Here is a 24344-nt window from a genome sequence, read left to right as displayed (position 1 = left end):
TTAGAAGAATTTCAGATTCCACATACGAAACAGACAGGTGATTTATATACTTCATGCTGGCACTAACACTTTGCAGTCAAGCTGATTCATTTAGTCTACACTGAAATTAGCCTGAGGGCCCGTCTCGCTGCTGTTTCTGTGGCAGAGACTGGAGGAGCTACCGCAGGATATGGGTCAGCAAAGCTAGGGAAAGATCATCTGACCTGAAGCTTTAAAGGGACAGTGTCCCTAGGAGTGAACTACCTCTAAGGGACGGAGGGAATTCCTATTGTGAGTGTGGATGTTGAAAGAATGAGGAAAAATCCCCCTTTTGGACATATTTGTATCCAACTTTGGGACAGAAACCCCCCGTAATAACTTAGGGAACAATTGGATGCTGTGCTGGGTGAGGAGGGGATGTGGCAGGGTGGGTGGAGGAGTTGAATGACCTTCCTCGTCTGTATTTAGCTTGTGATCCTGAGCCTAGCCACCGCCAGCTCCCTCCCACGCTATGTGGGCAGGACTTTATAAAACTTCCTGCTAAGTATCACAGCTGGGTATTTTCCAGGATGGGCATTTTGAATTTAGGCACGTGGGGTGGATTGTGGCTACAGCCCTGGTGGGTGAGCCTTCAGCTGTCTTGGGCCCTACCATCAAACTCCTCCCCCGAAATGTCCTCTGTCCTCCTCCAGCGGCCTCCTTCAACTGTAGCTCTTCCTTTTGTTCGCACCACTAACACTGCTCTGCTCCAGTACTTCTCTGGCTCCGTGACGCACTTTGGGAGATTTGACAATGGTGAAAGTGCAAGTTGCTGCTTTAGGTGTTGCCCGTTCCAGATACAAATCCTCAGTCACACCCACAATCCTCGCGACAGTGAATCGCTGGTCTCACTCATGCACCCGGGGAGAAGCTAAGCAGAGGCTTGCTGCTTCACCAGAGGGAGAATGAAGACGTAGCCGACCCCAGCACTGCTCTGGTTGATCTCTCGGACCAGCATTAACAGAAGCCTGAGAGCAGGGCCTCTGCGCCAGCAATGAAAAAGAAAGGACTTGCATTTCTATAGCGCCTTTCACCACCTCAAAAAGCCCCAAAGCACTTTACAGCCAATGAAGTACTTTTGAAGTGTGGTCACTGTTGTAATGTAGGAAACGCAGCATCCGATTGCACACAGCAAGCTCCCACAAACAGCAATGTGATAATGGCCAGGTAATCTGCTTTAATGATGTTAGTTGAAGGACAAATATTGGCCCGAGGACACCAGAGAGAACTCCCCTGCTCTTCTTCGAAATAGTGCCATGGGATCTTTTACGTCCACCTGAGAGAGCAGACGGGGTCTCGGTTTAACATCTCATCCAAAGATGGCACCTCCGACAGTGCAGCGCTCCCTCAGTACTGCCCTTCCGACAGTGCAGCGCTCCCTCAGTACTGCCCCTCCGACAGTGCAGCGCTCCCTCAGTACTGACCCTCCGACAGTGCGGCGCTCCCTCAGTACTGCCCCTCCGACAGTGCAGCGCTCCCTCAGTACTGCCCCCCTGACAGTGCAGTGTTCCCTCAGTACTGCCCCTCCGACAGTGCAGCGCTACCTCAGTACTGCCCCTCCGACAGTGCAGCGCTCCCTCAGTTCTGCCCCTCCGACAGTGCGGCGCTCCCTCAGTACTGCCCCTCCGACAGTGCGGTGCTCCCTCAGTACCGCCTCTCCGACAGTGCGGCGCTCCCTCAGTACTGCCCCTCCGACAGTGCGGCGCTCCCTCAGTACTGCCCCTCCGACAGTGCAGCGCTCCCTCAGTACTGCCCCTCCGACAGTGTTGCGCTCCCTCAGTACCGCCTCTCTGACAGTGCGGCGCTCCCTCAGTACTGCCTCTCCGACAGTGCAGCGCTCCCTCAGTACCGCCTCTCCGACAGTGCGGCGCTCCCTCAGTACTGCCCCTCCGACAGTGCGGCGCTCCCTCAGTACCGCCTCTCCGACAGTGCGGTGCTCCCTCAGTACTGCCCCTCCGACAGTGCAGCGCTCCCTCAGTACTACCCCTCTGACAGTGCAGCGCTCCCTCAGTACTGCCCCTCCGACAGTGCAGCGCTCCCTCAGTACTGCCCCTCTGACAGTGCGGCACTCCCTCAGTACTACCCCTCTGACAGTGCGGCACTCCCTCAGTACTGCACTGGGAGTGTCAGCCTGGATTTTTGCGCTTCAGTCTCTGGAGTGGGACTTGAACCCACAACCTTCTGCCTCCGAGGCGAGAGTGCTGCCCACTGAGCCACGGGCGACACTGACAATGGTGCACAGAACCCAAGAAAAGAGGAAGGAACAGCACAAAATTCACACACACACTAAAAAAACAGGGGGAGTTTTCTCAATGAAATAAAAAATCCACAGATGAAGGTGATAAATAGGCCGGATGTTTCTGTAGATTCATTGCAATCTAGAGAATTACACTGAACAGTATCTCATTAATATACAATACATATATATAAAACAGATCAGAGAACTTCATGGAGAGATTATTTAATTCCGAACAATCTTTCACTCTCTGCCTCGTAGGAGATTCGGAACTTTACGTACCCTGAAGGCCTCTGCTAACACAACAGCGCCATCATTCTCCAGACGATTTCGGCCCGCCACAAAAACTTTCAGAGCTAGCGGCTGTCCCTCCGCACTTGATCCCTCGTGACACTCTTTTAAAGCTTCGGCTAAAACCTGAAAAAGAAAAGGTGGGGCGGGGGAAGAAGAAAGAGTCCTTAATGATGTACAACCGAAACGTGAGAGGAATATTTCTACAGCAATGTGAGGCCTGGCCAGCAGCTGCTGACGAGTGATTGGTACCTTGGCCGGGGCAGTGTTTTCAGAAGCACCAGCGTGGATAAAGCATGCCAACGGCATGGGCATGGATTTGGCACGTTTCTGTGGTGATGCCGCTGGCTGTAAGGCCAGTGTGTCGGGAGCTGGGGGGCATGGCAGGGCACCAGCCCAATCTGAGAAAAGTTAACGGGAGCTCAGTCATGAAAAGGAAAAGGGAGACGGAGCTTGAGCATTAACGAAACAAAAGCCTAGAATAAAGATGGACTGTGTTACCCGGGTTTAAGGTAGGACACTGAACAATGTCTCAAAGCAAATAAGCACAAAGACATAACACTGCGACATTACCAAACGAACACTTCGCACACGAGTAGAAGATTACTTTGTCTGCTATTTTAATGGAGGTATCCCTGGCCTCACCCCTCCCTATCTCTGCAACCTCCTCCAGCCCTACGACCCTCCAAGATCTCTGCGCTCCTCCAATTCAGGCATCCTTGCTTTTAATCTCTCCACCATTGGCGGCCGTGCCTTCAGCTGCCTGGGCCCTAAGCTCTGGAGTTCCCGCCCTAAACCTCTCCGCCTCACTAGCTCTCTCTCTTCCTTTAAGACGCTCCTTAAAACCTCCCTCTTTGACCAAGCTTTTGGTCACCTCTCCTAAGATCTCTTTATGTGGCTCGGTGTCAAATTTTGTCCGATAGCGCTCCTGTGAAGCACCTTGGGACGTTTAGCTATGTCAAGTACTTCCACCCGATCCGAGCAGCCATATAGCCCATACACTCTGCTCCTCGGACTTCAGGTTGTTGCTTGTTCCGCACACTACCATAAAATCTCACCGTTACTGCACTCCTATCCTCTGGAGCTCTCTCCCAAAGACCACTTCACCGTGCACCGTCTGTCCTCCTCCTCCTTGGGAGACTTCTCTTGCAAAATAACTTCAGCTACCCCCCGCCCCCCCACCACATTTCCTCAGTGTCCACCTCTTCCCTTGTGATGTGCTCAGAGACTTCTTTAACCGCAGTAGTGTTGTATGAATGCAAATCGTCAGTATATTTAATCGAGTCACAGATGCAGAAGATGGTGATCTAGAGCCCTCTAGACATGGCAGACACTCCTTCTGGCCACTCATCTCGAAGAAGTTACGCAGCACCGAGTGTTTAGGCTTGTAACTGTCTCAACACACAAGACCCAACTGATTCAATCGACAAACTCCAATTAAAACAATCTCAGTGTAATTACCTCTGAAATGTGAACACGGATATAAAGTGCCACTGAATTTTTAAGAAGTACTTTCCCTACTGAGGCAGTTGAACGCGATAGAGGTGCTTTTACACGGATGGAGCGATCCGATGGCAGATGCTTGGTTCTCAGTCTGACAGCTGCATTCCTCTGTATAAACAGCCCAAACCTCCCCGAGTCGACCACTGCACGGACCCATGGAAATGCGAGTCTGCGGATCGGCCAGGCGGTTGGGGTTGCTGCTTGCTGCGGTGAATCCGGGGGGCTGGTAAGCTGGTCCCCTCAGTTTGCGCTCTATGTAGCAACAGAGCCCACGCAACTGGAACAGAAAGAGCGGGAAGCGTTTGGGCTGGTGGCTGATACAAGAACACTGGGCTCAGAGAGTGTTAAAAGAAAAAGAAAGAAAGATTTGCATTTCTGTAGCTCCTTTCACGACCACTGGACGTCCCAAAGCGCTTTACAGCAAATTAAGTGCTTTTTGAAGTGTAGTCACTGTTGTAATGTAGGAAACACGGCAGCCAATTTGTGCACAGCAAGCTCCCACACACAGCAATGTGATAATGGCCAGATAATCTGTTTCAGTGATGTTGGTTGAGGGACAAATATTAGCCCCAGGACACTGGGGAGAACTCCCCTGCTCTTCTTCGAAAAAGTGCCCTGGGATTTTAATGTCCACTTGAGAGAGAGCAGATGGGGCGTGGATTTAACATCTCATCTGAAAGATGGCACCTCCAGCAGTGCAGCACTTCCTCAGCGCTGCACTGGAGTGTCAGCCTAGATTTTTGCGCCCAAGTCTCTGGAGTGGGACTTGAACCCACGACCTTCTGACTCAGGTGAGAGTGCGACCCACTGTGTCACAGCTGACACACTACCTTTTAAAGCTGCCAGAGCATGCAGCTTTGGGAATTCACAAACTTAAGTTACAGACCTCACCAGGATTGAGCCAAAAATGATCTAAACCCAGCCAGCAGGACAGTGCACTGGTAATTAGCACAGCTTGGTATCAAAAGGAACCTGGTGATCTCAGCATTGGACGTACCCTGTGCTAAATCAGCATTATACTGAATGATAGATAGATTCATAGCTACGGGCTTACTATGAGTCTGAAGAGGACCATCAACCAGCTCCTGGGAAGCCATGTGTTAGACCATCCATCATTATTGGCAAAACTAAATTGAATGGGTACATGGAGTTCACCTATGTTGGAAGTGTAGAACCTGATGATGCAAGGATTGATGAGGAAGCACTGGCTCATGCACACACAGAGTAACTGTGGCCTTTGGTTGATTGTCTAAGCTGGTTTGGAATCAAGGTGGCCTCTAAACTGAAGGTTTGTAAGGCAGGTAGTCTTACTAATCTCCTGTGTGGATGTGAGACATGGACACACTGTAGAAGGCACTTACCAAAGATACCTTCACACTTTACTGTGTATTGGGTGGCTGGAGAAGATCACTGACAACAAAGTACTGCTGTGACAGCATCAGCATTGAGGCTACGGTTAATCAATGCTTAACTCTGTTAGGCTGGACAAGTTGTTAGAATGGGTGACGTACGGTTTCCAAAGCAGGTGCTTTGTGGAGAACTGGTGGATGATGGAAGAAAGCAGGGCGGATAACAAAGGCTATCAAGACATGCTGATGATTCACTTGAAGCAGGGCAACATGGTTGTTGACTCTTGGGAAACCCTGGCCAGCGACAGAGGGCAATGATGTGCTGAAGTGAGAGACGGGCTTTCAGAAAGAAAGGACTTCCATTTAGCTGTGGTTCAGTTGGTAGCACACTCACCTCCGAGTCAGAAGGTTGTGAGTTCAAGTCCTACATTACAACAGTGACTCCACTTCAAAAGTACTTCATTGGCTGTAAAGCGCTTTGAGACATCTGGTGGTCGCGAAAGGCGCTATAGAAATGCAAGTCTTTCTGTCTTTTCTGTCTTTTTAAATAGCAGCTTTCATGGCATCAGGACGTCCGAAAGCGCTTTGCAGCCAATGAAGTACTTTTTGGAGTGTAGTCACTGCTGTAATGTAGGAAACACGGCAGCCAATTTGCGCACAGCAAGATCCCACAAACAGCAATGTGATAATGACCAGATAATCTGTTTTGGTGATGTTGATTGAGGGATAAATATTGGCCCCAGGACACCAGGGAGAACTCCCCCTGCTCTTCTTCAAAATAGTGCCAAGGGATCTTTTACATCCATCCAAAGGGCAGACGGGGCCTGGGTTTAATGTCTCATCCGAAAGACGGCACCTCCGACAGTGCAGCGCTCCCTCAGTACTGCACTGGGAGAGTCAGCCTGGATTTTCTGTTCAAGTCTCTGGAGTGGGCACAACAACGAGGTGTGCTAAAGAGCAACTCTAAAAGGAGAAGCGCAATTATCTCCACTGAAAAAAATGGAAGCTCTTTGAAAATGTGAAATTGATCCCACATTAAAAAGCTGCAAGTGTGAATAGGATATTAAAAGCAGCAGTATGATTAACAACCTTCACCGCTGTAACTGGCCAGAACCCACTCATGGATGTCAGTGATAATTTATCAGAAGCTCCTTATCTCTGGAGATCTTTATCACACTACACTGGCTCAGACATGGACTTATCTTCTTTACACCCTGTGCACTTTCCCTGTGATCCCAGCTTGTGGACTGAGTGAAGATGGAACATGCAGATTATGCAGGGTGCCCAGGGGCTGGGGAAGGGGCAGTGTACCCAGGGAGGGGGGTAGTGTACCCGGGGGCTGGTCTCGAGTTCAATCGCTGGTGCTTCAATCCTTCAATCAAGGCTTTGGTTGGTCTTATTGTCAGTGCTTGACTAATCTACTGGAATTTTTTGAGGATGTAACTGGTAAAATAGATAAGGGAGAACCAGTGGATGTGGTGTATTTGGACTTTCAGAAGGCTTTCAATAAGGTCCCGCATAAGAGATTAGCGTGCAAAATTAAGGCACATGGGATTGGGGGCAAGGTATTGACTTGGATAGAGAACTGGTTGGCAGGTAGAAAGCAAAGAGCTGGAATAAACGGGTCCTTTTCCGAGTGGCAGGCAGTGACTAGTGGGGTACCACAAGGATCGGTCCTAGGACCCCAGCTGTTCACAATATGTATTAATGATCTGGACGAGGGAATTGGATGTAATATCTCCAAATTTGCAGACGACACAAAGCTGGGTGGGAGGGTATGCTGTGAGGAGGATGTTGTGAAACTCCAGTACGATTTGGACAGGTTGGGTGATTGGGCAGAAACATGGCAAATGCACTACAATGTGGATAAATGTGACGTTGTAGGAATCTATGGATTCCTATCTAAATCATTGAGGTCGGGTCAGTTCAGTAAATTAACCGAATTTAATTAAACTGATGAACAAAACAAAATATGCAGAAGAAATCACAAACAGGTCTGTACAGTAGCTAGTTCCACGAGGACTCAACTTAGAACCGCCCACCTCTGACGTCATGACGTCGTCACGTTTCCCGCTACTCGGGGCACCACGTGACCAACGTGATGACGTCATCGCGTTATTTCAGGGTTTTTACAGAAAGCTTGTTTACTCTAGCAAACGGACCTAGGTGCTGTAACATTGCTTTAAAGACAGTTATTCACTTGTACAGGAGTTCCTTGGTGGTTTTACCACATGCGCCCCCCCAGAAGTGTCTTTAATCATCAAAGTCAATCGCAGAGGAGGTCGGACAATCCTGTCGGAATGACTCCGATATTCCCGGAGAGGAATGGATGGTGCAGTAGAGGAGCTGGGCCGCGGGGCCGATGGGCCAGGCGAAGCAGCAGTGGGCAGTCGCCCACGACGCAGCGGTTGCGCCGTTTCGACTGACTGGTTGAGGTCCAGGTGTGCAGCCTTGAGGCGGTCCACGGAAATGTAGTCGGGCGTCCCGCTGACGTCCACCAGAAAACTCTTGGCGCCCGCCTTCAGCACCCGGAAGGGGCCCGTATAGGGAGGCATGAGGGGGTGACGGTTGGCATCGTGCCGGACAAAAACGTATTTAGCCCTCATGAGCGTTGGCGGGATATGCGACGCAGGCAGTCCATGCTGTGAAGTTGGAATGGGCCGGAAAGCGCGCGCCGCGGCTCGGTGAGCCTCCAGTTGTGCAGTGGCGGACCAGGAGCGCGTCAGCGACGGGAGAAACTCGCCGGGGACCCTGAGCGGTAGGCCATAGACCAGTTCGGCGGCCGACGCCTGCAGGTCTTCCTTAGGTGCCGTGCGCAACCTGAGCATTACCCACGGCAACTTGTCCATCCACGCGGTCCCTTGGAGGGTAGCCCGCAGCGATGCCTTCAGAGAACGATGAAAGCGTTCGCATAACCCGTTGGCCTGTGGGTGATAAGCTGTGGTGTGATGGAGCTTGGTGCCTAATCCTGAAGCCACGGCAGTCCACAAAGCAGAGGAGAACTGTGGCCCGCGGTCCGAGGAAATGTCTGACGGCACGCCGAAACGGGCAACCCAAGACGAAAGGAAAGCCCGGGCAACGTCCGCGGAGGTGGTGGACGTCAATGGAATGGCTTCCGGCCATCTGGTGGTACGGTCGACAATCGTTAGCAGATGCGTGAACCCTTGTGACGGTGGTAGTGGGCCCACGAGGTCAATATGAATATGATCGAAACGCCGCTCCAGTACCTCAAAAACGGCGACAGGGGCTTTAACGTGGCGCTGCACCTTCGCTCTCTGGCACATGACACAGGTGTTGGCCCAGTCGCGCACATCTTTTCGCATTCCCCTCCAGACAAACTTGGATGCTAACAACTTCTGTGAAGCCCGCACACCCGGGTGGGTGAGGTTGTGCATGATATCGAAGACTTTCCTGCGCCAGGATGACGGAACGATCGGGCGTGGGTCTCCCAGGGAGACATCGCAGAGCAAGGATGTGCCATCGGAGTGGAAAAGTACATCCACTGGCCGCAGGCCGGACGGATCGGAACGGAAAACGTGCGTCTCTGGGTCATCCGCTTGGTCGACCGCCATTAGTGAATAGTCGAGGCCCAGTTGGACGGCCTGAACGGCCGCACGCGAGAGGCAGTCAGCAACCACGTTGTCCTTGCCAGCCACATGCCGGATGTCGGTGGTAAACTCGGAGATGAAAGTGAGTTGCCGCTGCTGTCGGGCCAACCACGGTTCAGTCGTCTTGGCCATGGCAAACGTCAGGGGTTTGTGATCGACGAAAGCGACAAATTGGCGCCCTTCCAGTAAAAAACGAAAGTGGCGAATGGCCAGGAACAATGCCAACAGCTCTCGGTCAAATGTGCTATAGCTACGTTCGTTACTACGTAACTGGTGGCTAAAAAACGCCAGCGGTTGCCATGCTCCGTCGACCCATTGCTCTTGCACGGCGCCGATGGCGTAGTCTGACGCATCGGTCGTGAGCGCGATGGTGGCGCCGGGCAGCGGGTGCGCTAACATCGTCGCATTGGCGAGGGCCTCCTTCGTGTCCCCAAAAGCGCGGTCCATTACCGACGACCAGATTACCGGTTCTTTCCCCGGTTTGCCTCGGAGTGCCTCATAGAGCGGCCGCATGAGCTGGGCGGCCCGGGGGACAAAGCGGTGGTAGAAGTTTACCATGCCAAGGAATTCTTGGAGCGCCTTGATGGATTGCGGCCGCGGGAACGCAGCGACGGCTGCCACTTTCGCCCTGAGTGGCAGTGCCCCTTCCGCGGTGATGCGGTGGCCCAAAAAATCGATCTGCCTCAGTCCAAATTGGCATTTGTTTGGATTGATGATGAGGCCATTGTAGTGTATGTAACTGTTCTACCTTTAAGAGAACTATTGTATGTAACCGTCCACCTTTAAGAGAACTATTTTAGGTGTGGCACTACTTTATCCTGGCTGCTGTATGCTGTAATACCGACGGTGACCACACCGGTATATAAGTGCTGTGGCAGAATTTATTGGGCAGATTCGCCCTGACCTTCGAATAGTAAAGTCCTGTTTAAGTTACTCTTGTAGTCTGTGTATTACTTCGCTATACAACCCACAGACTTTACAGTGGCGACGAGTTCGATCTTACCCTGCGGCAACAATACTTCTGAAGAAGTAAACGAGCGTCGAGAAGAGGCACCCGCCCTCGTCGTTTTGCTGAGAGAAAACTCGAGTCTGCAGACCAAGAAAGGAGGAAGATTTCAAACACGAAGTCTTCCATCAGCAACAGGCACGGATTGTCCCTTCTGCCACGGTGGTGAGTGAGCCGATCAACACGAGAAGCAAGTCGGCCACGGTGACTGTGAGTAAAGGGAAAATAGAGACAAATAAACGGAGGATAAGGGCGGTGCACTCGACCACGGTCGAGGAGGAAAGCACTGGACTGCGAGAGGGCTGGGAGGCGCGATTGGAGCGAAAAAGGCCGGGCACCTACCGAGGCCGCGAGGCGCTGCGACCGGGATCATAAGGCGCGGAGGCAATAAATAAATAAATAACTAAATAACCCGCGAAGAATCAGCCGCAGCCGGGGAGGAAAGGACCGGACTGCGGGAGGTCTGGGAGAGGCATTTAAAGCCGCTGAGGGAGAGTCGCGCGGGCGGGAGAGACAGAGCCCGAGAGCGAGCGAGAGCCGAGTGAGCGGGAGAGACAGAGCCCGAGAGAGAGCGAGCGAGAGCCGCGCGAGCGGGAGAGACAGAGCCCGAGAGAGAGACCGAGCGAGGTTCCGGCCAGCGGCTTGCAGCAGCTGCCGTGAAGGACCAGGAGCTGAATCTGTCCGACGCCAACTGGTTGTCCCCAGCGCCGGTTGCCCCTGCCGAAAAGAAGAAGGGGGGGGGAACAAGGAACGCGATCGGCTTTTCTAGCGCACGCTTCAGAATAAACTGAAGCCGGCGCACAGGCTACAAACCCCGTAAACCAGCGGTCGTCGCCCGAGGGCAAAGCTTACCCCTCCCACCAGAGGAAGAAGTCAGGAGCGGGAAACCGCTATTTTGCCAGTAGGGGGGAAGAAGACAAGCGCGGGAAACCGCCATTTTGCCAGTAGGGGGGAAGAAGACAAGCGCGGGAAACCACCATTTTGCCAGTAGGCGGGGAAGAAGACAAGCGCGGGAAACCGCCATTTTTGGAAAAAAAAAGAAAAAGTTAAAAAGTTAAAGAGAACTCCTGTTGTTTCGCAGAAAGATAGTGGGAGATAGTGAAGATGCCTAAGCATGGTAACATCAACAACTTCGATGCCGAGGTGGAATATTGGGCCACGTACGTAGAACGTATCGAGATATATTGTGAGGCCAATAAAATAGAAGATGATGATAAAGCTATAACCTTGCTAAACTCGATGGGCGCGAAGACATATGGGTTATTGCAGCATCTTCTATCACCAGCTAAACCGACGGATCAGACTTTCGATAATATTGTTGCTGTTCTGAAGGATCACTTGAACCCCACACCGCTGATGTTGGCGGAACGATTCAAATTTTATGCGAGAACGCAACGGAAAGAGGAAAGCAACGCGGAATACTTGGTCGAACTGCGTAGATTAGCGAAATACTGCCAGTTTGGAGGAAATCTGACAGAGGCATTGTGAGACAAGTTCGTGTGCGGGTTGTCGAAGGAAGGAACGCAAAAGCGACTGCTCGAAGAGAACGACCTTACACTTGAGAGGGCTGTTCTTATTGCAGCATCACACGAAGCCGCAGCGAAAGGAACTGCGGAAATGCAGCTAAAGGCAGCGGTACTCAGTGTGGATCAAATTACTTCGGGTACAACGAAATGTTATCGCTGTGGGAAGATAACACACGATCAGAACCAATGCTGGTTTAAAAACCAGGAATGTAGAAAATGTGGCAAACTGGGTCACATAGCTAAAGTATGCCGGTCAGGGAAGAAGACCAACAACCAAAGAAAACCATCACAGGAAAAGTACAACAAAGTACACAAGGTGGCTGAGAAGAGTTCAGATGAACCGAATTCGGATTCAGACCCAAACGGCCAGGAACTGGGTAGTCTGAGAATTCACAATGTGAGTAAGGAAGCTGACCTACAAACTATCTGGGTCATGCTAAAAATAGCCGGAGTCCAAGTAAAAATGGAGTTGGACACTGGATCAGCCCTATCAGTCATAAATCGAAGGGATTACAACCGGCTATTCTCACATATACCCTTGAGAGATACCAAGTTCGTATTGCAGACATACACGGGGCATAAAGTATACCCCATGGGAAAGATAAGAGTCAAGGTGAGAGACAGGGGCAAAGAACACCCAGGAATGGACTTATATGTACTACCTGAGGGAGGACCACCACTTCTAGGACGGGAGTGGATCAAGAAAATAGACATGGAATGGCACTACCTAAAAGCAATAACGAGTGAGGACTCGGTGCGGACAATCAGCTCAGACTCTGAAACGGATGACGATAAGTCCAGCCCAAGTATGAAAGACAAGGCTAAAATGGACTTGCTGACTAAGGTTAGAAAAACGAAGGCGTGCATAAAGGCTTATGCTCCAGAGGAGAACAAAGTTTCAGAACAGAACTCCACTGAACAACAACAACATAGTTTGACAGAGAATTCTGAGTCTGTTCAGTTTACAGACATATACATTACTGAGGAACACCGAGCTCGAACTCAAACTTATTTCAAATTACGACAGCAATTAGAGCAATTGAGTTGGCGTCTCGAACAAGAGATGAAAGCAATGAAAAAGTTCTATGACACCGAATGGGAGAATCTGGAAAGACAACAGAAGCAGCTGAGGGAGAAAAGGGAGCAGGAGCACACAAACCGTCTGCGAGAGGAGGCCAAACGAATCAAAGCTGATTCGGTTTCTGAAGGTGCGTGCTCTAATCTGGTGGAACAAGATGTGCAGCAACTGAAGGCGCTTGTTAGCAGGTTGCAGGCAGAAAAGGCTGATTTGGTCGACATGACTTCCGAGCTCCTACTGAAGTTGGGTGCAGCATCACCGGACGATTCATTTGTGGAAATTCGAATGGTGGAGGCTGCGGATGATGGCAAAGTAGAAACAGCAAAGGAGCCCCAGGGCAAGTTTATAAACAGCCCTGCAGCTAATGGGAAATGGATGATGGCAGAAGAGTTAACAGTCAGCCAACTTCTTCATATGCTGAGGGACAAGACCCTGAAATGGGAAAAACTTGAACACGAGCCTCAATCTTCAAAGAAAAGGGGTTCGGAACTCTCAAAGGTTATTGAAATAGCTGAGGTGGCAACACAGACTGAGAAGACTGCAGCAGAGCCGCTCTTGGATGCCGAAAGTACGCTGCCTCACGTCAATGCAGAACAACAGAATGCTGAAACAGCTACTTCAGTAGAGGGATTGAATGGTCCGATCAATCAATCTCCGAATGAAGTTGAAGTATTGAAATCACAAATGAGGTCATTAGTAAAAGACTTGCAGGAAGCCCAGAAAAAGCGGGATGAAGCTGAACGCATGATGAAGTCTCTTCAGGACAGATGTCGGGATTTAGAACAAAAGTCGGCTAACGTTCAGCTGGGCAAGGAGGGAATAGAAGACCCTCCCGCTGGCTTAGCTCAGGACGACACCGAATATTACCATGACCTGTTGAGCGACACCGAATATTACGAGGACCTGTTCTGCCCAGCTTGTGATGAAAACTCCCAAAGTGCAGAAACCTTGATGAATCACAAAAAGTCTAAGGAACATCGGGAGATGGTGGCGCTACTACGGGAGGAACTGTGCAGGCAGCTGGCAGCTGACAATGGAGCCCCGAGAGTCTCCAAGAAGCAGAAAAGGAAAAGACGAAGCAGAAGATGATAACCATCTGAACCACAGAAAAGGAAAAGACGAAGCAGAAGATGATGATCATCTGGACCATCATCATCACTATTAGATCATGCACGGGGTCCCTGCGAACGGAGCCAAATCAGTTTGGAAGTAGAAAACTTCCCAAGACACTCAAGTTTTACAAGCCAACAATGCTGGTTCAGAAGGACGGAAGTTCAAGCTGTTAAGTCCAGTGAAGGACTATTGGATGAGTCACTCCAGCAACGTGAACCGACTACACCACGGGGAACTGCTGCACCACTGAGGCATTGTCAGGACCGAGTCAAGAAGCACGGAAGGCGCATCCACCGAGATTGAATCTGTGAACTGTTTCCCGCAGAGACTAAATCTATGAACTGTTTCCCGCAGAGACTGAATCTGTGAATTGTTTCCGCAGAGATTACATCTGTGAACTGTTTTAACATAAAGTTGGATATATGTTAGGAGGTTATGTTTAATGGGGAATAAGTATGTTGTAAGCTAAAAAGGGAGGATTGTAGTGTATGTAACTGTTCTACCTTTAAGAGAACTATTGTATGTAACCGTCCACCTTTAAGAGAACTATTTTAGGTGTGGCACTACTTTATCCTGGCTGCTGTATACTGTAATACCGACGGTGACCACACCGGTATATAAGTGCTGTGGCAGAATTTATTGGGCAGATTCGCCCTGACCTTCGAATAGTAAAGTCCTGTTTAAGTTACTCTTGTAGTCTGTGTATTACTTCGCTATACAACCCACAGACTTTATAGCCATGCTCCTGGAGACGGCGGAAAAGGACGCACAGGTGACGTAGGTGCTCCTCCTTTGACGCGCTGGTGACGAGGATGTCATCGAGGCATACGAAGAGGAATTTGAGATCCCGGAGCACCGAATCCATGAGGCGTTGGAATGCCTGCGCCACATTTTTAAGTCCAAAAGGCATCTGTAAAAATTCAAAGAGGCCAAATGGGGTAATGACCGCCGTTTTCTGGACGTCCTGAGGGTGGACGGGCACCTGGTGGTACCCGCAGACGAGGTCGATCTTTGAGAACCACGACGTGCCGGCCAAATGGGCGGAAAAGTCTTGAATATACGGTATCAGGTACCGGTCCGGAGTCGTGACCTCGTTGAGGCGCCGATAATCACCACAGGGCCGCCACCCACCGCCGGGCTTTGGCACAATGTGTAGTGGAGACGACCAGGGGCTATCGGAGCGGCGAACGATGCCCAACCGCTCCATAGTGACGAACTCCGCCTTCGCAGCCTCGAGTTTACTGGCCTCTAATCGCCGAGCCCAGGCGTAAACCGGGGGGCCGGTCGTCGCGATGTGGTGTTCAACACTGTGTTTGGCGGTCGCCGCAGAGAAAGTGGGTCGAGTGAGCGCCAGAAACGCCTTGAGCAGGCGGGCAAACTCGTCGGGTGGCGACTCGGTGCTGGCAACTGCGTGGGTCGCGCCGTAGCCCCGAAAACAGGGGATGGGGGCTTGTGAGGCGGCATGGATCAGGCGGCGATGACGAACGTCGACCAGTAGGTCATGCGCGCAGAAAAAATCGGCACTGAGGATTGCCAGTGGTATTGTGGCGGTGATAAACTCCCAGTGGAAGAGTTGGCCGCCGAGACACAAATGGATACATCGTTTCCCGTACGTATGGATGGTGCTGCCATTGGCGGCCTGTAGCGGAGGACCGCGCCGCCCAGAATGGACATCGATGACCGAAGCGGGGAGTATGCTGCACTGAGCGCCCGTGTCACATAAGAAACGCCGGCCCGAAATGGAGTCGGTGATGTACAACAATTTCCCAGAACCACCAACTGTCATTGTGGAGGCGAAACCGACCTCGGGGCTGCCCTTCCGGTCTCGCAATCGCTGTTGCTGCTTTCGCGGTGCCGATGGCACGAATTTACACGGTGGCCGGCAGCATCTGGCTTTCTGACCGAAACGGGCGTGGTAGTAGCAAAAGCCAGTCTGTGGAGGTGCCGAGGCGGGGTTCTTGGAGGCGGGGCGCGTCGAGGTGGCACAATGCTGTTGTATCACCGCGTAAATGGTGTCAGCTTCGGCCGCGAGCGCCACACCGTCCGTAGTCATCGACCTGGCCAGGGCCGCTGTACCTGCGCAGGGAGCTGACTCAGAAACAGTTCGCGAAATATAAAACACTGCGGTTCAGAACCGAGGAGGGTGAGCATGTGGCTCATCAACTCGGAAGGCTTAGCATCGCCTAACCCGGGGAGTGCGAGCAAATGACGTGCGCGTTCCGCCTTTGTGAGACCAAATACTTGCATGAGGCGCACCTTGAGCATTTCGTACTTGTTTTCCGCGGGCGGGGTCTCCAGCAGGCTGAAGCCGTCGAGCTGTCCAGTGCGGAGACCACATAAAGGTAACGGGTCTGATCCAGCACTATGTTTCGCAGTTGGAACTGAGCCTCCGCTTGAACGAACCAGGAGGCTGCCTGTTGTTTCCAAAATTGAGGGAGCTTCAAACTCGCTGCATTTACATCCATCTTGTTCTTGAGCTTGCCTCCGCGAAAATCGTCTGCGAAGCTTCGGGGTCACCAATGTAGGAATCTACGGATTCCTATCTAAATCACTGAGGTCGAGTCAGTTCAGTAAATAAACCGAATTTAATTAAACTGATGAACAAAACAAAATATGCAGGAGAAATCACAAACAGGTCTGTACAGTAGCTAGTTCCACGAGGACTCAACTTAGAACCGCCCACTTCTGACGTCATGACGTCGTCACGTTTCCCGCCACTCGGGGCACCACGTGACCAACGTGATGATGTCATCGCATTATTTCAGGGTTTTTACAGAAAGCTTGTTTACTCTAGCAAACGGACCTAGGTGCTGTAACATTGCTTTAAAGACAGTTATTCACTTGTACAGGAGTTCCTTGGTGGTTTTACCACAAGGTTATCGACTTTGGTGGCAAAAACAGGAAGGCAGATTATTATTTGAATGGCAATAGATTGGGAGAAGGGGAAGTGCAAAGAGACCTGGGTGTTCTTGTGCACCAGTCGCTGAAGGTAAGCATGCAGGTGCGGCAGGCGGTTAAGAAGGCAAATGGTATGTTGGCCTTCATAGCGAGAGGGTTTGAATACAGGAACAAGGATGTCTTGCTGCAGTTGTACAGGGCCTTGGTGAGACTACACCTTGAGTATTGTGTGCAGTTTTGGTCGCCTTATCTGAGGAAGGATGTTCTTGCCATGGAGGGAGTTCAGCGAAGATTCACCAGACTGATACCTGGGATGGCAGGAATGACGTATGAGGAGAGATTGTGTCGATTGGGCTTATACTCACTGGAGTTTAGAAGATTGAGAGGGGATCTCATCGAAACCTATAAAATTCTGTCAGGTCTGGACAGACTAGATGCAGGAAGGATGTTCCCGATGGCCGGAGAGTCCAGAACCAGAGGTCATAGTCTAAGGATAAGGGGTAAGCCATTTAGGACTGAGATGAGGAGGAATTTCTTCACCCAGAGAGTGGTGAACCTGTGGAATTCTCTGCCACAGAGGGCGGTGGAGGCCAGTTCATTAAATATATTCAAGAAAGAGTTGGATATATTTCTTAAGGCTAAAGGGATCAAGGGATATGGGGAAAAAGCAGGGACCGGGTACTGAATTTGGATGATCAGCCATGACCTCATTAAATGGCGGAACAGGCTCGAGGGGCCGAATGGCCTACTCCTGCTCCTATCTTCTATGTTTCTATGTGAGAGAGTGAGAGAGATGGAGAGAGAGATGGAGAGAGAGTGAGAGTGAGAGAGAGAGAGTGAGAGGAGAGAGTGAGTGAGAGAGAGTGAGAGAGTGAGAGAGAGAGCGAGTGAGAGAGAGAGAGCGTGAGAGTGAGAGAGAGCGAGAGAAAGAGAGTGAGAGAGAGAGAGTGAGAGTGAGAGAGAGCGAGAGTGAGAGAGAGAGAGAGTGAGAGTGAGAGAGAGAGAGAGTGAGAGTGAGAGAGAGTGAGCGAGAGAGAGTGAGAGAGAGAGTGAGAGAGAGAGAGAGTGAGAGAGAGAGAGAGAGAGAGTGAGAGTGAGAGTGAGAGAGAGCGAGAGTGAGAGAGAGAGAGAGTGAGAGTGAGAGAGAGTTAGAGAGAGAGAGAGAGGGAGAGAGTGAGAGTGAGAGAGAGAGAGAGAGAGGGAGAGAGTGAGAGAGAGAGAGAGTGAGAGTGAGAGAGAGTGAGAGATTGAGAGAGAGAGAGTGAGAATGAGAGAGTAAGAGAGTGAGAGGAGTGAGAGAGAGAGAGAGTGAGAGAGAGTGAGAGAGAGTGAGAGTGAGAGAGAGAGAGACAGAGAGTGAGAGAGTGAGAGAGTGAGAGAGAGTGAGAGAGTGAGAGAGAGAGAGTGAGAGTGAGAGAGAGAGAGAGAGTGAGAGAGAGTGAGAGTGAGAGTGAGTGGGAGAGAGAGAGAGAGAGAGAGAGGGTGAGAGGGGGTGAGAGAGAGAGTGAGAGTGAGAGAGAGTGAGAGTGAGTGGGAGAGAGAGAGAGAGAGAGTGAGAGGGAGTGAGAGTGAGAGTGAGTGGGAGAGAGAGAGAGAGGGTGAGAGGGAGTGAGAGAGAGTGAGAGAGTGAGAAAGCTATCCAGGTCCTGGAAACACAGTGTGATTGGACATCGGGTGAGGGCTGGGTCAGGATTGTTTGTGATGCCCTCACGGTCCAATAGCCGCTGACATGTGGAACGTGAGCACTTGTGTGTTGTACCGCGAGGCTGTTAGCGTGTTGGTAAAAAGGCAGCAGATCCGGAGAGGAGCAGGGAAGAGGAGGGGAAATTGGAAATTAGCAAAACAATAAAAAGGAATAATACATCATTTCAATTCAGGGCAGGTAGCACAGCGTCTTTCCCCCAGTGCAGATGCAAGCAGCAGATTACAGAGTGACAGCAGAAATCAGGCTGTCCTCACGGGGAAATGCAGGGAAGCCTATCACTATCTTGCAAACTGAATGACATATCCTGTCAGCTAAAAAAAATATACTTTGAGAGCCTGTGAATATTTTATAAATCAGTTGAGCCGTTCTGTATGTCGAGCTGAACACAGTGAAAGTAGAATCAGATCAAATCCAATAAAACACAATCAGCTTAAGACGTTAAGGATACTGAAACTGAGAAATTCAAAGGCTTTTTTCTTATTTGGGGTTCTGTAGACGGAGAAATGTTTTATTTTTTTCCCTTGGTGACGCCATGCCCGAAAGAATGTTTGAACTAATGCATTTCACTATCTGCTCACCTAACAAGACAGTGTGCGAGAGACCGAGTAGATGCTGAGAGGCTGTTTCCCCTGGCTGGGGAGTCTAGAACCAGGGGTCACAGTCTCAGAATAAGGGGTCGGCCATTTAGGACTGAGATGAGGAGGAATTTCTTCACTCAGAGGGTGGTGAATCTTTGGAATTCTCTACCCCAGAGGGCTGTGGATGCTGAATCATTGAGTATATTCAAGGCAGAGATCGCTAGATTTTTGGACTCTAGGGAATCGAGGGATATGGGGATCTGGCGGGAAAGTGGGATTGAGGTCGATGATCAGCCATGATCTTATTGAATGGCGGAGCAGGCTCGAGGGGCCGTATGGCCCACTCCTGCTCCTAATTCTTAGGGCTAGAAATTCAGTAGCGACCAAATTTTAAAATGTTAGAGAATTAGCACCAGGCGCTATCCCGTCTGACCTCCTGCTAAATTGATTGTTAGCGCACCAAAAAAGACCTGGAGCGCTGAACAGTTAACTTAGGGCGCTACACACGGAGAGTGGGGCGCTACACACACACACAGAGGGGGGCGATACACACAGAGAGCGGGGCACTACACACAGAGACAGCGTGGGGCGCTACACAGAGAGAGAGCAGGGTGCTACACAGGGAGAGAGAGAGCAGGGCGCTACACAGGGAGAGAGCGGGGCGCTACACAGAGAGGGAGCGGGGCGCTACACAGGGAGAGAGAGAGCGGGGCGCTACACAGAGAGAGAGAGAGAGCGAGGCTCTACACAGAGAGAGAGAGAGAGAGAGAGAGAGAGCGGGGTGCTACACAGAGAGAGAGAGAGAGAGAGAGAGCGAGGCGCTACACAGAGAGAGAGAGAGAGAGAGAGAGAGAGAGAGGCGCTACACAGAGAGAGAGAGAGAGAGAGCGAGGCGCTACACAGAGAGAGAGCGAGAGAGAGAGAGAGAGCGGGGCGCTACACAGAGAGAGAGAGAGAGAGAGAGAGAGAGCGAGGCGCTACACAGAGAGAGAGAGAGCGGGGCGTTACACAGAGAGAGAGAGAGAGAGAGAGAGAGAGAGGCGCTACACAGAGAGAGAGAGAGAGAGAGAGAGAGCGAGGCGCTACACAGAGAGAGAGAGAGAGAGAGAGAGAGAGGCGCTACACAGAGAGAGAGAGAGAGAGAGAGAGAGAGTGAGGCGTTACACAGAGAGAGAGAGAGAGAGAGAGGTGCTACACAGAGAGAGAGAGAGAGAGAGAGAGCGAGGCGCTACACAGAGAGAGAGAGAGAGAGAGAGAGCGAGGCATTACACAGAGAGAGAGAGAGAGCGAGGCGCTACACAGAGAAAGAGAGAGAGAGAGAGAGAGAGCGAGGCGCTACACAGAGAGAGAGAGAGCGGGGCGCTACACAGAGAGAGAGAGAGAGAGAGCGGGGCGCTACACAGAGAGAGAGAGAGAGAGAGAGAGAGCAGGGCGCTACACAGAGAGAGAGCGGGGCGCTACACAGAGAGAGAGAGAGAGAGAGAGAGAGCAGGGCGCTACACAGAGAGAGAGAGAGAGCGGGGCGCTACAGAGAGAGAGAGAGAGCGGGGCACTACACAGAGAGAGAGAGAGAGAGAGAGAGAGAGAGGCGTTACACAGAGAGAGAGAGAGAGCGGGGCGCTACACAGAGAGAGAGAGAGAGAGCGGGGCACTACACAGAGAGAGAGAGAGAGAGAGAGAGAGCGGGGCGCTACACAGAGAGAGAGCGAGAGCGGGGCATTACAGAGAGAGAGAGAGAGAGAGAGAGAGCGGGGCGCTACACAGAGAGAGAGAGAGAGCGGGGCACTACACACAGAGAGAGAGAGAGAGAGCGGGGCACTACAGAGAGAGAGAGAGAGAGAGAGAGTGGGGTGCTACACAGAGAGAGAGAGAGAGCGGGGCGCTACACAGAGAGAGAGAGAGAGAGAGAGCGGGGCACTACACAGAGAGAGAGAGAGAGCGGGGCACTACACAGAGAGAGAGAGAGAGAGCAGGGCACTACACAGAGAGAGAGAGAGAGCGGGGCGCTACTATAGTAATCTGGGATGTTATGATTAAGGTTATCCACCAGGTGGTGCTGTAGCCAATTCTGCTGCTAAGGTCAGAGGTTTGCTTCCTGTTAAGGTCAGAGGTTTGCTTCCTGTCAAGGTCAGCAAAGGTGCAATGCCTGGATGCAAGCCTGCCTGGTTGTTTCGCAGTCATTTAATAAAGTACTCTTATTAATCCTAATACCTCGCCTCTTCGAGTCCTTGTCTCACTACATGGATTTATCACATTTGGCGACGAGGTAACTAAAGGACCCTGAATAAAGAAGAAAAGTCTGCCAGGATGTTTAAACAAAAAAATTACGAGCTACGGTTAGCTGCCAGCTGGATGAGAGAATGGCTGCCATGGTAGGAACGGTTTCCACTTTTGATAGTCAAGCACAAACCTGGGAAGAATACTATGAAGTGTTGGGTTATTTTTTCGAAGCAACTGAAATAAATGATGCCGGAAAAAGGAAAGCCATTCTGCTTAGTTCAGTGGGAAGCCAAACCTACAGTTTGATGAAGAATCTGCTCAGTCCTGAAAAGCCTGGAGACAAATCATTTGTTGAATTAGTGGCCTTGCTAAAAAGAACATTTCAACCCTAAGCCTAGTGAGATTGTACAGCGGTTCAAGTTTAATTCAAGGAACAGGAAAGAGGAAGAGAGTGTAATGGACTATGTAGTGGTGTTGCGTAAATTAGCACAAGATTTCAATTATGGGAACAACCTGAAGGAAATGCTGTGAGATAGGCTAGTTTGTGGAATAATGGACGACCGAATGCAGCGCAGATTATTATCCGAGACTGGGCTTACTTATGAAAAAGCATTGGAACTTGCTCAAGCCATAGAGACAGCGAACCGAGATGTAAAAGAAATACAGGGTTCAGACAGGGCTAATGCTACGCAAGTTGCAGGTCAGGTTGTTGTGCACAAGTTGAACATGCATCAGAAACCACGACGTGAGCATGTGAAGGCATGTTATAGATGCAAGGGCGATCACCTGGCGAGTGACTGCCGGTTTCTGGAGGAAAAGTACTACAAGTGTGGGAAACAAGGACACATAAAATGAGCTTGCAGGGTGAAATCACCTGTGGAGGAATCCAAACCAAAAGGGGGAGGACAGCAAAACCAAGGGAGAGAAGTGAAAAAACATGGAGCACACCACATCAGCGGGGAAGCTGAGGAAGAAGAGAACATGTTCATAATGTATAGCATGTTAGAGAACATTCCAAAAGTGGCTCCTATCACATTGCAACTGACAGTAAATGACTCTAAGGTGAACTTTGAAGTGGATACAGGGTGTGGTGTGACCATAATGAACAAGGCAGAGTACTCAAAATTGTGGAACCGTGCAAAAGTTCCAGAGTTAAAGCCTTGCTCCCTGCATCTTAAAACATATACAGGTGAACGAGTAGTGACATTAGGTACAGCTAATGTAGCTGTGCAACACAGGGACACAGTGGAACAGCTACCTGTAGTTATAGTATCGGGTACCGGACCAAACCTGTTAGGTCGGGGCTGGATAAAAGAACTTAAATTAGACTGGGGAGCAGTACATCAAATAGATGCGGGCAAACAGTTGACTTTGCAAGAAGTGTTGAGTGAACATGAGAATGTGTTCAAGGAGGAACTTGGCACATTTAATGGCCCCCCAGCTAAGATTTATGTAGACAAGGAGGCACCACCAAGGTTTTTTAAACAACGACCTGTGCCTTATGCCATGAAGCCAAAGGTAGAGGCTGAGCTTGACCGTCTATTGAGAGAGAATATACTGGAGCCAGTGAAATGTTCGGAATGGGCAGCTCCCATAGTACCTGTTTTAAAACCGGACAATTCGGTAAGACTCTGTGGAGACTATAAATTGACAGTCAATCAGGTGTCCAAACTAGAGCAGTATCCAATTCCCAAAACAGAGGATCTCTTTGCAAACCTGGCTGGAGGAAAGAAATTCACAAACTTGGATATGAGTCATGCATACTTGCAGATTACACTGGATGACGAATCAAAGAAGTATGTCACCATAAATACACACAAGGGCTTGTTTGCATAAAACCGCTTACCGTTTGGTGTCTCATCTAGTCCAGCTATCTTCCAGAGGACAATCGAAGGTGTACTGCAAGGGATTCCACATGTTTCCATCTATCTGGATGACATTCTGGTGACGGGAAGAACCGACCAGGAGCATCTGAGCACTCTGAGAGAGGTACTACAGAGATTGGAAAGGGCAGGGTTCCGGCTCAAGAGGAGTAAGTGCACTTTCCTGGGGAATGAGGCAGTGTTCCTGGGACACAGAGTGGACGCCACCGGGCTCCATCCACTCAAGGAGAAGGTACAAGCACTGCAGGACGTCCCTGCTCCTACAAATGTGGCTGAGTTAAAAGCTTACCTGGGACCGCTGAACTATTATAACAGGTTTTTAACCAAACTTGTCAACTGTGTTAGCACCTCTTCACAAACTACTGCGCAAGGAGACACAGTGGCAGTGGGGAGAGGAGCAGGGGGTTTCATTTGAACAGTCCAAGAAACTGATGCTGTCGTCGGATGTGCTGGTTCACTACAATGCAGAGAAAGACATCATTCTCTCTTGTGACACTTCACCTTACGGGGTGGGGGCAGTTCTTTCACACTGCATGGAAGATGGAACTGAAAGACCAATAGGGTTTATGTCCTGAACTCTAACACCAGCGGAAAAAAACTATTCCCAGTTAGACAAAGAGGGATTAGCAGTAATGTTTGGGTTACAGAGGTTCCACAAGTACATATATGGCAGGAAGTTCACCATATGCACCGATCATAAACCTCTTCTCTCTCTTTTCAATGAAATGAAAGCAGTTCCACAGATGGTGTCACCCCGGATCCAGAGGTGGGCAGTGACGTTGAGGGCATATGAGTATGTCATCGTCTACAAGGCGGGCAAATACCATGGGAACGCAGATGCCTTGAGCCGTCTTCCACTGCCAGGCACACCTATCCGTGCAGCTCCAGAGGACAGAGTTTTGATGTTGAAGGACACTGACACAGCACTTGTGACTGCAGAGCAAGTAAGAACATGGACAGTAAAGATCCAGCACTGTCTAGAGTTCGAGAATATGTGGTGAGGGGATGGCCACAGCATCCGGAAGGGGCTGACTTCACACCCTACAGTGTCAGGAAAACAGAGCTGAGTGTGCAGGATGGTTGCGTGTTGTGGGGAGCACGAGTGATTATTCCACAGCCAGCACGACAGTTCTATCCTAGACCAACTACATCAGTGTCATCCTGGGGTCTCACGTATGAAAGCCTTGGCTAGGAGTTACTTGTGGTGGCCAAAGCTAGATGAGGAGATAGAAAATCTAGTCAAGACATGCAGCACTTGTCAGGAACACCGGAAGGCACCAGCAATGGCTCCTCTCCACCCCTGGGAATGGCTGGATAAACCATGGAGAAGAT

The 24344-nt window shown here is 50.5% G+C and overlaps 1 protein-coding gene across 1 annotated transcript in view; it reads right to left on the bottom strand.

Annotated features, from left to right (window-relative positions):
• LOC147102984 (ran GTPase-activating protein 1-like) overlaps window positions 1–24344 on the bottom strand; it is a 734758-nt gene that overhangs the window by 217923 nt on the left and 492491 nt on the right. Inside the window, exon 5 of the mRNA XM_085964117.1 lies at window positions 2537–2671. Coding sequence (XP_085820243.1) covers window positions 2537–2671 — 135 coding nt within the window. The remainder of the gene's footprint in view (window positions 1–2536; window positions 2672–24344) is intronic.

This window comes from Somniosus microcephalus, chromosome 21, assembly GCF_052327205.1.
Source record: "Somniosus microcephalus isolate GS21.2 chromosome 21, FLI_Smic_1.0, whole genome shotgun sequence".
NCBI classification, from domain to species: domain Eukaryota; kingdom Metazoa; phylum Chordata; class Chondrichthyes; order Squaliformes; family Somniosidae; genus Somniosus; species Somniosus microcephalus.
This window is presented reverse-complemented; position numbering and strand designations above follow the sequence as displayed.